Source organism: Vigna angularis, chromosome 11 (genome assembly GCF_016808095.1).
Source record: "Vigna angularis cultivar LongXiaoDou No.4 chromosome 11, ASM1680809v1, whole genome shotgun sequence".
In the NCBI taxonomy this organism is placed as follows: Eukaryota; Viridiplantae; Streptophyta; class Magnoliopsida; order Fabales; family Fabaceae; genus Vigna; species Vigna angularis.
The window spans coordinates 10,306,531-10,320,565 of record NC_068980.1 but is presented as its reverse complement, the minus strand read 5'-3'; the positions used below and the strand labels follow the sequence as shown (position 1 = coordinate 10,320,565).

Below are 14,035 nucleotides of genomic sequence, written 5' to 3'. Positions count from 1 at the left end.
ATTATTATGATCCTCGACAGTTTTTTCCCCCAAAACATTTTTGGATGAGGTTTTTTTCATAAATTAACATAAGCTAATTTGTGAAAGTATTAAATTACATTTTTAATCAATTTCTGTGAAAAATAATGAACCTGTTTAATACTTAATCTGTCTATATTTACTGCATAATTTTCGTTTGCTTTATCTTTCGTATTGGTTTGTAAAATAAAATAAATATCAATTATGGTCTTTAGTAACTATTTTATTGAAAAATCATTATTGGGCCGACACTATTTTCATATTTCATTAGACTAAGGTTTTTTCTTCGTGCACCTGCGTAAGTTTTAACTCCACCTCTATAATTTATAAAATGAGAATTTATTTTTAGTAGACTGACTTTTGAATTACTTTATAAATCTTTTAGGAAGTGTTTGAATTGGGTGATGATTTGAGAGGAAATGAGTGAATGAACCGGGGAAACTGAGAAAATTTTGATATTGTTTGAATTTAAGAATTTAAAAGGAGATGAAAGAAAATTTTACGAATATGATGTGATAATATAATAAATTAAAAAATATTTTAATAGATAAAATTAGATAGCTACCATTTTTCACTTAAATATAAATGTGATATAAAATTAAATATAAAAAATAAAAATTATGTTAAAATAAAATTAAAATTATTACTTAAAATTATAAAAATATTATTATTATTAATCATTTTTATAAATTAGAAAATATTATTACTTTTATAAATGCAAAATTGATTCTCTCAAGCTCATACTTGATTATACTATCAATGGAATCAATTTTGATTATGTTTTGAAAAGAACAATCTTATTTTATGAGATCATTTTCGTCTTTTTTAATAACATGAATAGTCCATCACTACAAAAAAAACAATATTTACTGGAGGTTATATTGCGGAGGTTATAAAAAACCTCCTCAAACTGACATAGTTTAAAGTAATTTTGGTAAATTGTGTAAAAACTAATAATAACAGAGGTTTTAGTTCTTTTTTAGGAGGTTTATATCTAACTTATTTTCTTTCCCTCACTATTTTTCAGTTCCCTCCAACATTTTAAACTCACCAAATCTTCTCCCAAATCAAAACCCTACAACTTCCTCCCAAATAAAATCATAAACACCAGTTCATGTTACAAAGTTCTGCATCCAGAACCTCTTTTTCCTCCCTCTCTACTGTCGCGCCTCCACAATGAGAGGAGTTTGTTCTTCCAGTTTTCACTCTTCACCTCCACTCTCTTTCTTTTTCCGGTGATGAATCCGAGAACGATTGTTTCAGGTCTACACGCAGCCGCACTAAATTCAAACGCTCTGCGATGGAGGAAGCCCATGAAATCCCACGCGCCAAGGACACGAAGGAGAGATGAGGAGGAAGCCCTTGGTGTGGAGCGCCTCCCCGAGGTTCTCGAAGCTTCTAGGAGGAGCCTCAATTCTGCCTAAGTCACTTTTCTCGTCAAATGATGCCTCAATCTCTTGAAGGATAGCAGCTTCAAGGTCTCGCAGGGCACGCTTCAGGCGCTCGACTACGCCGCCGTTCGAGTTGGCGACCACTTCAAGCTCCAATTGAATGTGTTCGCTTCCATTGTCGTTGAAAGGCTAGGCAACGCTAAACAGCCCATCAGTGACGCCACTAGGCGCCTCTTGCTTACTCTCATAGAGGTAATTACCTTCAATTCTTGGAATTGTTATTTATGTATATGGATGTTAGTGAATCGTGAATGCAAAACCTCGGAAAGAATAGAGTTTGGTAACTAAGGTTTTTGCAAAAGTAGAGAATCTCAAATCAATTATAACGAAAGTGAAAAAAATGACATTTTAGTGGATTTTCTCATATATACTTCTGAAGGAAATGAAGCCGCTTGCAAATGAGCAAATAAAGGTTCTCCTGAAGGTTCAGTGCTAGAAGGTAAGATAATAAGTATGTGAAGTGTAGGTTTCATTGAATTTTATAATTTATATATCATTTTAATGATTCTAGGTGATGTAGTGAATTAAATTTTTGAGAAACAACTAGCTTGAGAATAAAAGAATGCGATAACAGTGATAATAATAATATAAGTAGGGTGATGGCTGAAGAATCCTCCTTTTGAAGAGTTGGAATAATTTGATTGAGTGGTTGTGAATGTTGTGATTTCTCTGACCATAAAACCATGTTCTCTGTTCTGACCATAAAACCCTATGTTATTCACACATTGGTGCTCTCATAATTTATTCATAATTAATGAAAAGTGTTTGAGTTTTTTCCGACTTTGGTAACTGCAACAACTCAAGCCTGGGTATATTACACCTCCACTGCCTACTCTATTGCATTTCACTCTCATTTTAGTTATCATCATATAAGTTGATTTCTCCATTAGTTGAAGTCTTATTTCATGTAAAAAGTGTTTAGAATATTGAAAGTATGGTAGGATATTCAGTGGTGTGCTACTTTTTGTAGGTGTGAAAGTTCTTAGTAACTAATGCTAAGTGACAATTTGAATGATAACACTGTACTGTTGATTGTTATTGGATTTTTTTGTTCTTATTTTTCTTTTTTATTTCTTGTCATCCAGGAGAAGGATAAACATAATGGGAAGAGAGACAGCATGGAGGGATCACATAAGGTGAAATGAAAGGGTTCTTACACATAGTGTTTGAGTTTGTAGGATGTTAGTTTGTGATTTAAGGTAGTGTGGTGGAGTTTGGTAGAGATGCAGAACTTTGCGTCCATCTCCATTGCATCCACCTTTACAAATCTCTTATATCTATTTTGGTATGTGTTCCTCATTTCCATTTTTCTCTTTTATTTTTGGCTTTTGTCATTTTCTCTAATTTTCACAATCATGGAAATCCAATATCGCTTTTGCATTGCAATCTGATGTGATGAATTTATGAACCTGTAATTGTTTGGAGAGTTTTCTGTTGTGGTAATTGAAGGGCTGCTAATTAATGAGTGATGTCGTTGCCTTGTCACAGAAACTTATATTTGATGAAGCTAACTAATGAGTCATTGCCTTGTCCCACGTCACCTTACAACTATAGCTATGGAGTGGTGCTGTTGGAATTGCTCATGGGAAGACGAGTTTCAAATAAGTTGAATATGAAGCAAGATGATGTTTTCTAGTGGCTTTGTTCCATGGGTTTTTACTTGGTCTAGTTGTTTTCTATCGTGTTAGACTTTTAGTCAATTTTGAATATTCCTTAAACATTATGTATCTTTTACATTGTAATTGTCAATTGATGTACTTTATCTTAAATTATCAATAAAATTATTTTTGATTAATTTTTGTGTACTTTATAATTTTATATATTTTATTTATTTATTATTATAAAAAATAAATTTCATTAAAATAAGAAATTATGAATGTATGTGGATATTTATAAATAAGGAGGTTTCAAACCTCTACAAAATAATAATCACTAATAGAAGAGGTTAAAACCCTCAACAAAAAGACCTATGCAATATAAATTGGATACCAGGGGTCATTGAAAACCTCCGCAAATTAATAGCGACGACTCTAATTGCGGGGGTTTGAAAAACCCTTGGAAATTAATTTGCGGAGGGTAAAAACCTCCGCAAAATGGAAAATAAACCTCTGCTAAATAACAATTTTTTTGTAGTGCATCATTTCATATTTTAACATATTACACGTATCAATTCATTTGTCTTCTCACCAATTTCAAATTCTCAAATTCGTACAAAACCATGAAAACAAATTTGAGAAGGGATGTAAAATTCATCCTCATTCTTTTGTTGCATGAATGTGGACCATGGAAACCACAATTTTAAAACAAGTTTTGCTAAATTTTTGGAATAATATTTTCCAATAGGATTTTAATTTTGTAAAATTTAAAATATATTTTGGAATAAATATTTTTAATGATTTTTTTAATAAAATATATAATATTTTTTTAAACGAACTTTCGAAATAACGATTTTTTTCGTCATTCTATCTTAAAACTTACCGTAATGATAAAAAATTAAGGTGTAATTGAAAGTAATGACAAGAGTGAAGTATCCACGACAAAAGTAAAGTAATGCGGCAAGAAGAATATTTTTATCTTTTTATTATTATAGCCAGATGAAAGTAATATTCATGGAATGAAGAAGAAAGGACAATGATACTTTCACAATATTTTTTTTATAATATTTTAACTTCATTTACGTGTTATTCTCTGATTGGTCCATATTGGTATTTATGATTATTATTATTGATTGTAGAATAATTTTGGACCAATCATAGAATGACACGTAAATAATGTTAAAATGTTGTCAAAAAAATATTATCAAAAAAATATTGTCAAAATATCATTATCCAAGAAGAAAACCCCAAGAACAACCCCCATAACAAATACATATTTTTTCTTTTCTTTGGATAAACTTTTCACACCTCAATTTACTTTGTTCTACTTCTCTCCTAAATTCAACAAATATTTAAGTATGTATTCTTTCCTTCTGCAACCATTTTTATTTATCTTGTGTTATTTGAGTTCAAAGTTTTAGCTACCACTTTTTCATATTCGTCTTCTATATTTTTTTTCTTTAGTTATTTGAATCCATTCGAAAAATATAAGATAATAACTAATTGTGGAATGTTATTTTGAGCCTTTTGGCACATTAAAATATTACACAACATGAATGTATGTTATCATATCATATTTGTTGGTGTGACATTTTTTTGTAACAACATAATTAAAGGTCTTTAAAATATTAGTTGATAACGTACTTTAGAAAAATAAATTGATAAATATACTAATAAGTTTTTTAAAGATGTTCTAAAAATTCAAAGATAAAGTAAAACCATATTCTATATTCTCTGCATTAAATAAAGTTAATTTTTATTACATATTACATATTCTGTTTTTATTAACCGTAATATGAACTTGTAATGATAAAACCACCGTCTAAAAAATGCAAAGACAGAAACGACATCGTTAAGCGTAGAAGAGAAAGGAAAGGAACGGCGTCGTTTCCAAGAGTCCCAAACAGAGTTCATAAATAAATTTCGCAAGAAACCAGATAGAAGAAGAAAGAAGGGAAACACAAAGCTCGATTCGCAGCAATGGAGGAGCTACTCGTAGCGGTACTCTCAATGTTTCTCGTCGTAGCGTTGATCCCACTCTACCTATGGAAACGCCGTCAGGATTCTCAGCCTCCACCTCACCACGACGAACCTCCCCAGGTTTGCACCTTCTTTCAACTCCATCACTCTTCCTCATTTCGCTACCATAACCCTAATCGCTTCGCTTTTAAATTCATAACCGGATTTATTTATCATTGATAATCAATCGACAGGCTCCGCGGAGAGAAACCGTTGTGCGCACCACCGCCACTCGTCGTATGCGTCGCCGGCCTGCTGCGTCTGGAGCTAGTACGTCGGCAGATCCGCCTGCGACGGTAGAAGGTTTCTCGTCTTCCTCTTTTATTGCTCTTTTTTATTTTAATTTGTTGTGTCTATGTAAAACGCAATGATGTCTTGGTGAATGAAAATGTGAATCAGAGATGTTACTTCTTCATAAATCCGAGATAAGTTGTTTTATGCTAAGAGAATGCTTGGATAAACTTTGAAGCAAAAAACAAAAATAAATTTATCTTTTAGGAAATTAATATAAAAGAGTTTTCATGAGCTTATGCAAAGCAAAATTTAAGTTAGGGAGGAGTTCGTTCCATATTTTTCTTCGTATTTTCTCGTCTTTATATGAGTGCTCGTAAAGAAATTTGTTCAAAATGAACACAAGGACGGTTGATGGATGTGAAATCATTGAAATCTGGTGATCTTTGTAGGTTTATGTTTTGCTATCTTGTTAGATGCATCAGTGTTATGTATTGTTAGTGTTTAGCTTAGAATGAGATATAGAGATAATTTTACCTGTGGAGTCAACTGTTTGACTTCTGATTTGCGTAGATAAATTTCTCAATAATTATAGGGAAGAAAAAGTAAATTAAATTAAACTTTTCTCATAAATTAAAATTAGATTGTTGACAGTTTTTTTTTAGCTTACAATATCTGATCTTTACGTACATATAAGCTAAAATAATTTAAACTTACGCGAGAAACTTGTTCGTTTCCATTTTTATTTTCTTCTCTTATAAGTGCATACTGAGAAGTTCATATGGAAGTACGATTGAACTGGTTGGTGGATGGAAGTATGCATGGAAATGGCTTCTTGAAACTGGGTTGCCATTTTGAGTTATGAACTCTGTTTACGTGTAAACAGAATCTGCTGGTGAGAGTGACGATGAAGCTGCTGGTGGAGGGTATTATGAGGCCAAAGCATCAAAGAAAAAGGAAACCAAAAGGCAAGAGAGGGAAGCACGGCGTCAGGTATTTTTGTTTTGTTTTAGAAACTGGTACAATTAACTTTAGGGTAATTATATATGGACACCTAAAATCACAAACACTCCATTAACACCTATTATCTCTCTCCCAATCACGTCATCTATCATACCTACACTTCTCTCTCTATCTCTTTCTAGGTGTCAAATGGCATGGTGATGTTCGTCTATATTCCATCTTTTTTTACTTGCGTATATTTTTTGCTGGATTCTTGCTTTTTGCACCATAGCTTGTAGCCTTCTATACTAATTTACAAATGGACTATAACTTATGTTTGAATTTGATTTACCAAAAGGGGTGGTTTCTTGAAATGAAAGATGATATCTGTATTTGAAGGTTTTTTGTAAAGGACACCTGACTTAATCCATTTAATATTATTATTATTAAAACTGTCCATTTTCTCTACACATTTTGGTTTCTTCTGAGAAGAGATTGCTTCCTACCTAAATGTGATTACTGTAATTTTATTAAAAAGCATGGTTATTTTGTTTTGACCTCTGTTGTTTTTCCCATGCAGTGTGCATGGCTACTGTCTCTAGTTTTTATTTAGTTCTAAAACTAATACTTAAACTGTTGAGTGTTGGATTCAAGGGTTTGTAGAATGCAGGAGAGAATTTGTACTCAGATAGGGGTGTTGAGTGTTTAATTCAAGACAGCTCGTCTTCCCCGCATATCCTGGGCATTGTTATGTATTTTTGAATTTCTATGCATGTTTCACTTTTTTGAAGGATTTATCTATTTTTTGTTAAAATTTAAATAGTTGTATTTTGATCTTCTTGGAAGGCTGATGAAGCTGCACGAGAGTCAAAGCAGGCAAAACAAGATCGTTATTCAGAAATGAGGAGGTTGAAGGATGAGGAGCGTGAGGCACAGGAGCGTATGTTGGTCAGTTCATTACCTTATTCTGCTTGATTTTAGTATAGACTTTCTTATGGTTTATTAAGTTGCAAAGCACATGCTTTTGTCATGGTTCATATAGGAAGAGGAAGCCAAAGCTCAGAAAGCTAAGGAGGAGGAGGCTGCTGCATTGGAGTTTGAAAAGTGGAAAGGTGAATTTTCAGTTGATGAGGAAGGTACCCTTGAAGAAGCGCAGGATAGCGCTGAAGACTTGCTAGCCAATTTTGTTGAATATATAAAGGTTATTCTCCGTTGATTTCCTTGATTTCCCTTTACTAAATTTTTCATACTTTATTCATGGAAAAAATAAAAATTAATAGCAATAATTTTAGGAATATAATTGTCATCTTTGAAGAGGTTTTATAGCCATACTAATTTAGACTTAATTGTGTAATCGTTCAGAAGCACAAATGTGTTCCCTTAGAAGAACTTGCTGCAGAATTTAAATTGCGAACACAGGTATTCTTTCGTATTTTATTCCTTTATTTTAGTCAGCTTCTCTACACAGGCTGATCCCATGTCCGTATTTCTACTATTTCATGTGAGTGTGGCTATTACTACACTACTACACAATTATTGGTATTTTACTATTATATAAACCACCAACAATTTCCCGCTCCCAAAAAAAAATTAATAGGATGAAAGTATAGTTGAGATAAATGACTAAATTTACCTTGAGGTTACTTATTTATTTATTTGTTTATTTATTTTTATTTTTATATATTTTGTATTGGTAAGGAAGCTAGCTAAAACCCTGTGTTTAAGATAGATGATGCTACTCCAATCTTATATGATAGAAAAATAAGAGTTCTGGAGTGGAGAGATGGAGGAAGGGAAAGTGGAGATGTAAGGTAGAGTGAATAGTGCATTCTACTAATTACTAAATGGTGTTTGTTATTCGTCATCTTCTTGTGAAGATGTGAATTAATGTTGCTACCTTTGTTAGCGGCTATGAAAATATATTCCCTGGTATCTTTTTTTCCAGGAAATGTCTCTTGGAAATAATAACTACTTATTTCCATTACATTCTTCTTTCTCACTCTCTTTTAATTATTAAAAACCAACCAAACATTTTAACAGAAATATCATTGCTGGGCATAATATTCTAAAGAATGTTTCCTAGGAATAAAAAATTATACCGTGAAACAAATGCCCCTAAGAAGGGAGAAATACATGAGTGATCATATATTTCTATTCATCTAGGATGTTAATGTTGCATAATCCTATTAGTTTTCTTTTGCCTTAGAGCTCAATTACAATTTACAATTAGCATCACTGCGCAGTGAGAGAAGATTGTTGGATCCTAGTTTTCTTCGTTTCTGTTCTTTATTACAAGCAGGGTTATATATGAACCCATTTTCGTGAGATTTTCTGTTCTTTCTAGTCTGATCATACAACCTACAGCTGCTGATTTGAGAACATGAAACCCCTAAATTCCCTGTCTCTCAACCAATAAGAATTACCTGACCCCTAAAAATAACATCCAAAAAGACAGCGGGTCAAACAAAACATCCTACTATTATTTGCAACTAAAATCCAGAAAAACTAAAGAAACAGACTTCCAAAAGAATATAAAGTTCAACTGAAACTAAGTAAAGAACGAAAGATCGAGTTCCAATAGAATATAAAATGCTAAACGTAAAGCAAAGATATCAAAACACAAATAATCATCTAATCATCGTCAAGGCCTCCATTCAACGGTTGCATCTCCTGATCCCTCTCCTCATCTCCATATGATGTATTTCCTCCAAGAAATATTGTAGTTAATGTAAAAATACAAGTAATTTTTATTACTTTCATTAAAAACGTGTTGGATAACAGGAACATCTCATCAATGGTTGTGACCGAGACAATCCCTTGGTTGCTCTAGGTGATGATGTGGAAGCCAACGAGGAACATGATGACTTTATTATCCAACACATTTTGAGTGAGCGCATAAAATCACTCGTTTTATATTAATTGCAATATTAATTTTATATTAATCATAAAACATCACATTTCTCAACACATGACGACAAATAATAAAGACCACAAAGCAAAATAATAGTCATCTTAAACGTTCTTAAACGTAAAGCAAAGATAGCAAAACAAAAATAATCATCTAATCATCGTCAAGGCCTCCAGGCCTCCATTCGACGGTTGCATCTCCTGACCCTCCTCCTCATCTCCATATGGTGTATATCCTCCAAGCAATATTGCAGTTAATGTAGAAAAAATAAGTAATTTTTATTGTTTTCATTAAAATGTGTTGGACAACAGGAATGTCTCATCAATGGTTGTGACAGAGACAATCCCTTGGTTGCTCTAGGTGATGATGTGGAAGCCATCCAGGAGCATAAAATCACTCGTTTTATATTAATCGTAATATTATATTAATCATAAAACATCACATTTCTTAACATATGACAACAAATAAGTAAGACTACGAGGCAAAATAATGCTCATGTTACCTACATATTGGAAAACTAAACAGCAGGGGCTCAATTAAGAAAAATTTCAAAATTGAGTACTCAATTGACCAAGAAAATTTATCAAGAAAATTTATCAGGGACTCAATTGAACTCAATTGTAAATACCTAAATTTATGAGCGGAGGAAGATCACAAAACAAAGTCCCTCATCAAGAGCAACATCTCTCAACATGCAATACAAAGGCCTAAGCCCCTATAGTGTTTGTTCTCTCTCAAACACATTCAATACCAATTACTCATGAAATATAGACTTTCATGAAATATCTTCAAAAGTGAGTTTTAAACTTAATCTCATAAAACCAACTTGTAAAATGATGTTTGTTCTCTCTCAAACACATTCAATACCAATTACTCATGAAAACCAACTTAACCTCATAAAACCAACTCGCAAGATGGTGTTTCTATCCACTTATATCTTATAATCTAACCATACCTCTACAATGTAAGATTTCTAACACACCCTCATGTCATGGATGGTCTTATAATGATTTGATAGCATGAGACATGATAACTTAACAAACCTTACTAGGATAAACTCTTATACTATCTTAAAAAGTGGACTAAATCTCACTTAACTTCAGAATACTAACTTGTAAGCTGAGGTTTAAATCTGCTTATATACTATAACTTGGTCATATCTCTCGATAATGTGATATTTGACACTATATGTGGAACACCTCCTGATAACTGTTGCAAATCCAGCATTGTCCAAATGACTATCTTGACACACAAAAAAATGATAATTCAGATACATTGCTTCCTAAATTACTGTCTCAAGGCCCATCACAAACTGTCGTATCAGTAACCTTGTTATTTATACTAATTCTGGAACACAGTAATTTGGGTGCACTACAAGTAACAATCAATCAAAATGTGCCACTCCCCTTTGAGTACAAATTCGTTTCATTATCAAATATTTTGCATTACAAACCACTCCCTTTTGGATGAAGGTCCGTAAAATATTTCTTGTTCCCATTTCCTGGACAAGAGATACGGGCCTTTAAGTTGAATTATAGTTCTAGTTGGCACTTTAGCTTTTTGTAATTTACTCTCTCTACACTTTTATGGGTTTTAGGCCAAGTGGTGATAGTTTCTAAGTAATGAAGCCCTATATTGTACTTTCTTTTTTTAAGGATGAAGATTGTTATAGTTCGTACTGTCTGAGTGGTATTTTTTTCATTCACTGGCCTTTTATTTTTTTTGTACCAATGCAGGAATGTATCAATCGTATCACATCCCTGGAAAGCATGGGTAAGGACCTTGCTATTTAAATTGTCTTCCATCATAACAAGTATCTATTATCTTTCCCATTTTTATTACTTAGAGTTTTGTCTTTACATCACCTACACCCCCACTGGAATTCATATATATAGCCAATTTCCCATTTTCTATGGTAATTCATTGGCAAGGTTCAATGTGGAGGAAATATTATACTCAATGCGGATTCCTTATGTATATTTTAATTTATACCCCATTTTCACGAGTAACAGGTTGTCCATACTCATTAGTTGTCCATACTCATTAGTTGTCCTTATATTAAAACCTTCCTACAAAGAGTGACCAACTTTTTATTATTATTGTCAAATACCAAAGGATAACGTGCCCTTTTCTTAGCATTGCTACTCAATCTAGTTATTCTTTTTGTGGGTTGTTGAACGAACAGTATGTTTTTTCTTTGTGCAATCAAGGTACGTGCATTTTATTGTGTCATAGTGTTCGAGTTATCTGATAAAGTCACGAGGAAGGTTTGTTAAATAAGAAGAGAGATTCACATTAATTTGTGTTTTCCAACTAGTTTCAAGTTTCAACCAATAATTTAGAGTATTGGAATATCGTGTAAGAGGATGTGTTATATATCTTTTGAACATTGTCTTTACATGATTCCCTCTGTAGGCATTTGTATAGGAGGATTAAGTTTGTTTCGTGTTTTTCCAAGGGATAACTTTTAAGTAGCATTTGATAAAAAGCCAGATTCTAATTATTTCAAGAAGCTAGTTTTAGTCTCATTTTGAAAAAAAAAACTGTAATTATGACTATTGTTTTGAAATAAAGTGTGTTTTTTATATAATTCTTATCCAAACAAAATATAACTTTTGGCTCTTTATAAAATTTCCCAAAAAACTCTTTTTATTACACTCGTATTACTTTTTTCAAGAGATTAAACAAATGGGCCTTAAATTGTGTTCTTCCCCACCTCCTTCCCCACCATTAATAAGTATTCTGTTGTTGTCTCCGTTTTTTTACTGGTTACAACTTTGATAAACTTAAAATTATTATACGTTCAAATGTTATTGCCCTTTTTAAGGTTATGATACCTTACACACTGCCTTTCAGCTGCCAAGGTGAATGGGATATAATGAGTTATTTTTGTGCATCAGATCGGCTTTCAGGTGTTATGGATGACAGAGGGAAATTTATTTACATCTCCCAAGAAGAGATGAAAGCGGTTGCTGATTATATTAAGCGGCAAGGGAGGGTCAGCATTTCCCACTTAGCAAGTAAATCAAACCAGTTCATTGATTTAGAGCCTAAAGTTCAGTACACTGACGACATTAATATTGGGGAGGAGATAACTGTCAACTGAGGTATTTTTTTACTTAACGAGTGTGGGGAAACTGGTTATGTACATAAGAAAAAAGCAGCAATGATCCGGTTAGCCTAGGGTTTGATTACATGACTTTGAACAGCTTTAGTATAACGGCAATTTCAGAGTTTTTTTTTTCGTGCCGAAAGTAAACCATATAATATAGAAAGGTCGTATTTCAAGAGGCAGATCTACGTGTCTGAAGATGAAATTCTCCCCAACTTTGGAAATTATATTACATTTTGTTTGACTTTGTAACAATTTTAGCATTACCTGCAGACTCAACACTAGGATTTGTCTTCTTTCATCCTATTTTTATTCCTATTTAATTACTAATATTTAATTAATATTCAATTACTAAAAAAAACATCACATTCAATATGAAGAAAAAATCTATAATTCAAAGAAATATATATAAAATGTTATTAAAGTTTTTCTAGATATAACTAATATTAATTATACATATAAACAAGGTTTTATATCACTAATATGAATTGTTACACCGTTACAAAAATATAATTCTATTTTTCAAAAACTGAAATAGACAATAAAACAAATAGTTCAACTTTAAGTTTCAGTATTACTTCTATCTTGCATTGGATCTATCATAACATCCTTATTTAATAACATCGTTAAGGTGATTTTTGTAAATAAGAGACAAACTTACAAACAAAGATAAGAAAAGGTAATTTAATGTATCAAAATATTTGATTTAAAATATTCACAATTTACTAATTTATCAACAACGAATATTAAACATATCACATATATATCATCACATATACATACGTTTGTAATATTAAACTTAATTATTTAGATATTTTACACAAGTTTCAATATAGACGTTTACTTATAGTGATATTTATATTCTACAAGAGTTTTATATACAAAGTTAGTATCTATCGGTTTAGGACCAATTATTCAATGGCTAACACCTATTGTCACTCTTACTACATAACTTATTTTATTCTATTTAAACATGAATAGTTATTAGAGTCGAGAATATTTTTTTTTTATTTCCATATGTTAATGCATACACTAAGCTTTACCAAATCATATAATTTCTCTTTGAAATTCTTTCAACATCTTAAATCATTTTCTTCATTAATATAAACAACATTATACATCTTAAACATACCTAAACACCATAATCAATCTTGAGCAAGTTAGAATATTTAGAAAAAGTCATAAAATGCACACTGATGCTCAAAACTAGCACTCAAAACTAATGCTCAGGGTCAGACCTTTTCAAAGGGTGGTGCTCAGCGATAGGTTCACCATTCAACCCCATTCCTTTCACAAAAAGTCGCACTCAACAACACAAATCTTTTGTTCAGCGAAAAGAAGTTAGTTTATTTCAAACCTATAGTAAAAAGTGGCACACCAATATCGCTCAATACCATATTAGAAAATGATTAACTCAATTCTTGATTTAGGGAACTAGGGACCTATTTAGATAACATAATTGGCATTCCTAACTTAATGTTTGGTTCCAAAACAATTTTCAATCTCAAAATGAATGCCAACTTGCTCAAATGGTTAGATCTCCAGTTCCTCAACTTAAAACTAATTCAAACAATGTCAAACAACACACGATCAATGCAACACATTCAGATTACTCAGCAATTCAACCACAAATATCATAATCAATCAATCTCACACAAATCAAATATGCAATTTCATAGTCTCTAAACATAACAACTTCTAAAACAAGATAGTTAGCTCCCTTTACATGATAGATGACTAAACAACTTTAGAGGTTCTA

The 14,035-nt window shown here is 32.0% G+C and overlaps 1 protein-coding gene and 1 long non-coding RNA gene across 4 annotated transcripts; both read left to right on the top strand.

The window, feature by feature from the left end:
- Positions 1 to 1,050: 1,050 nt before the first annotated feature.
- On the top strand, positions 1,051 to 3,264 carry LOC128194826 (uncharacterized). 3 transcript variants are annotated; one of them, XR_008246233.1, is made up of 4 exons: positions 1,051 to 1,661; positions 1,849 to 1,908; positions 2,555 to 2,605; positions 2,958 to 3,264. It is a non-coding gene; the product is annotated as an uncharacterized LOC128194826 (long non-coding RNA). The 3 variants fall into 3 exon arrangements; XR_008246232.1 differs by having other exon boundaries at positions 2,555 to 3,264; XR_008246234.1 differs by lacking the exon at positions 1,849 to 1,908 and having other exon boundaries at positions 2,555 to 3,264.
- Positions 3,265 to 4,903: 1,639 nt separating this feature from the next.
- On the top strand, positions 4,904 to 12,577 carry LOC108334148 (DDRGK domain-containing protein 1). The gene is made up of 8 exons (XM_017569811.2): positions 4,904 to 5,164; positions 5,278 to 5,386; positions 6,201 to 6,307; positions 7,103 to 7,204; positions 7,299 to 7,457; positions 7,619 to 7,675; positions 10,901 to 10,937; positions 12,065 to 12,577. The coding sequence occupies exons 1-8, from the start codon at positions 5,045 to 5,047 to the stop codon at positions 12,268 to 12,270; spliced, it is 897 nt and encodes a 298-aa protein (XP_017425300.1). The 5' UTR covers positions 4,904 to 5,044; the 3' UTR covers positions 12,271 to 12,577.
- The last annotated feature ends 1,458 nt before the right edge of the window (positions 12,578 to 14,035 follow it).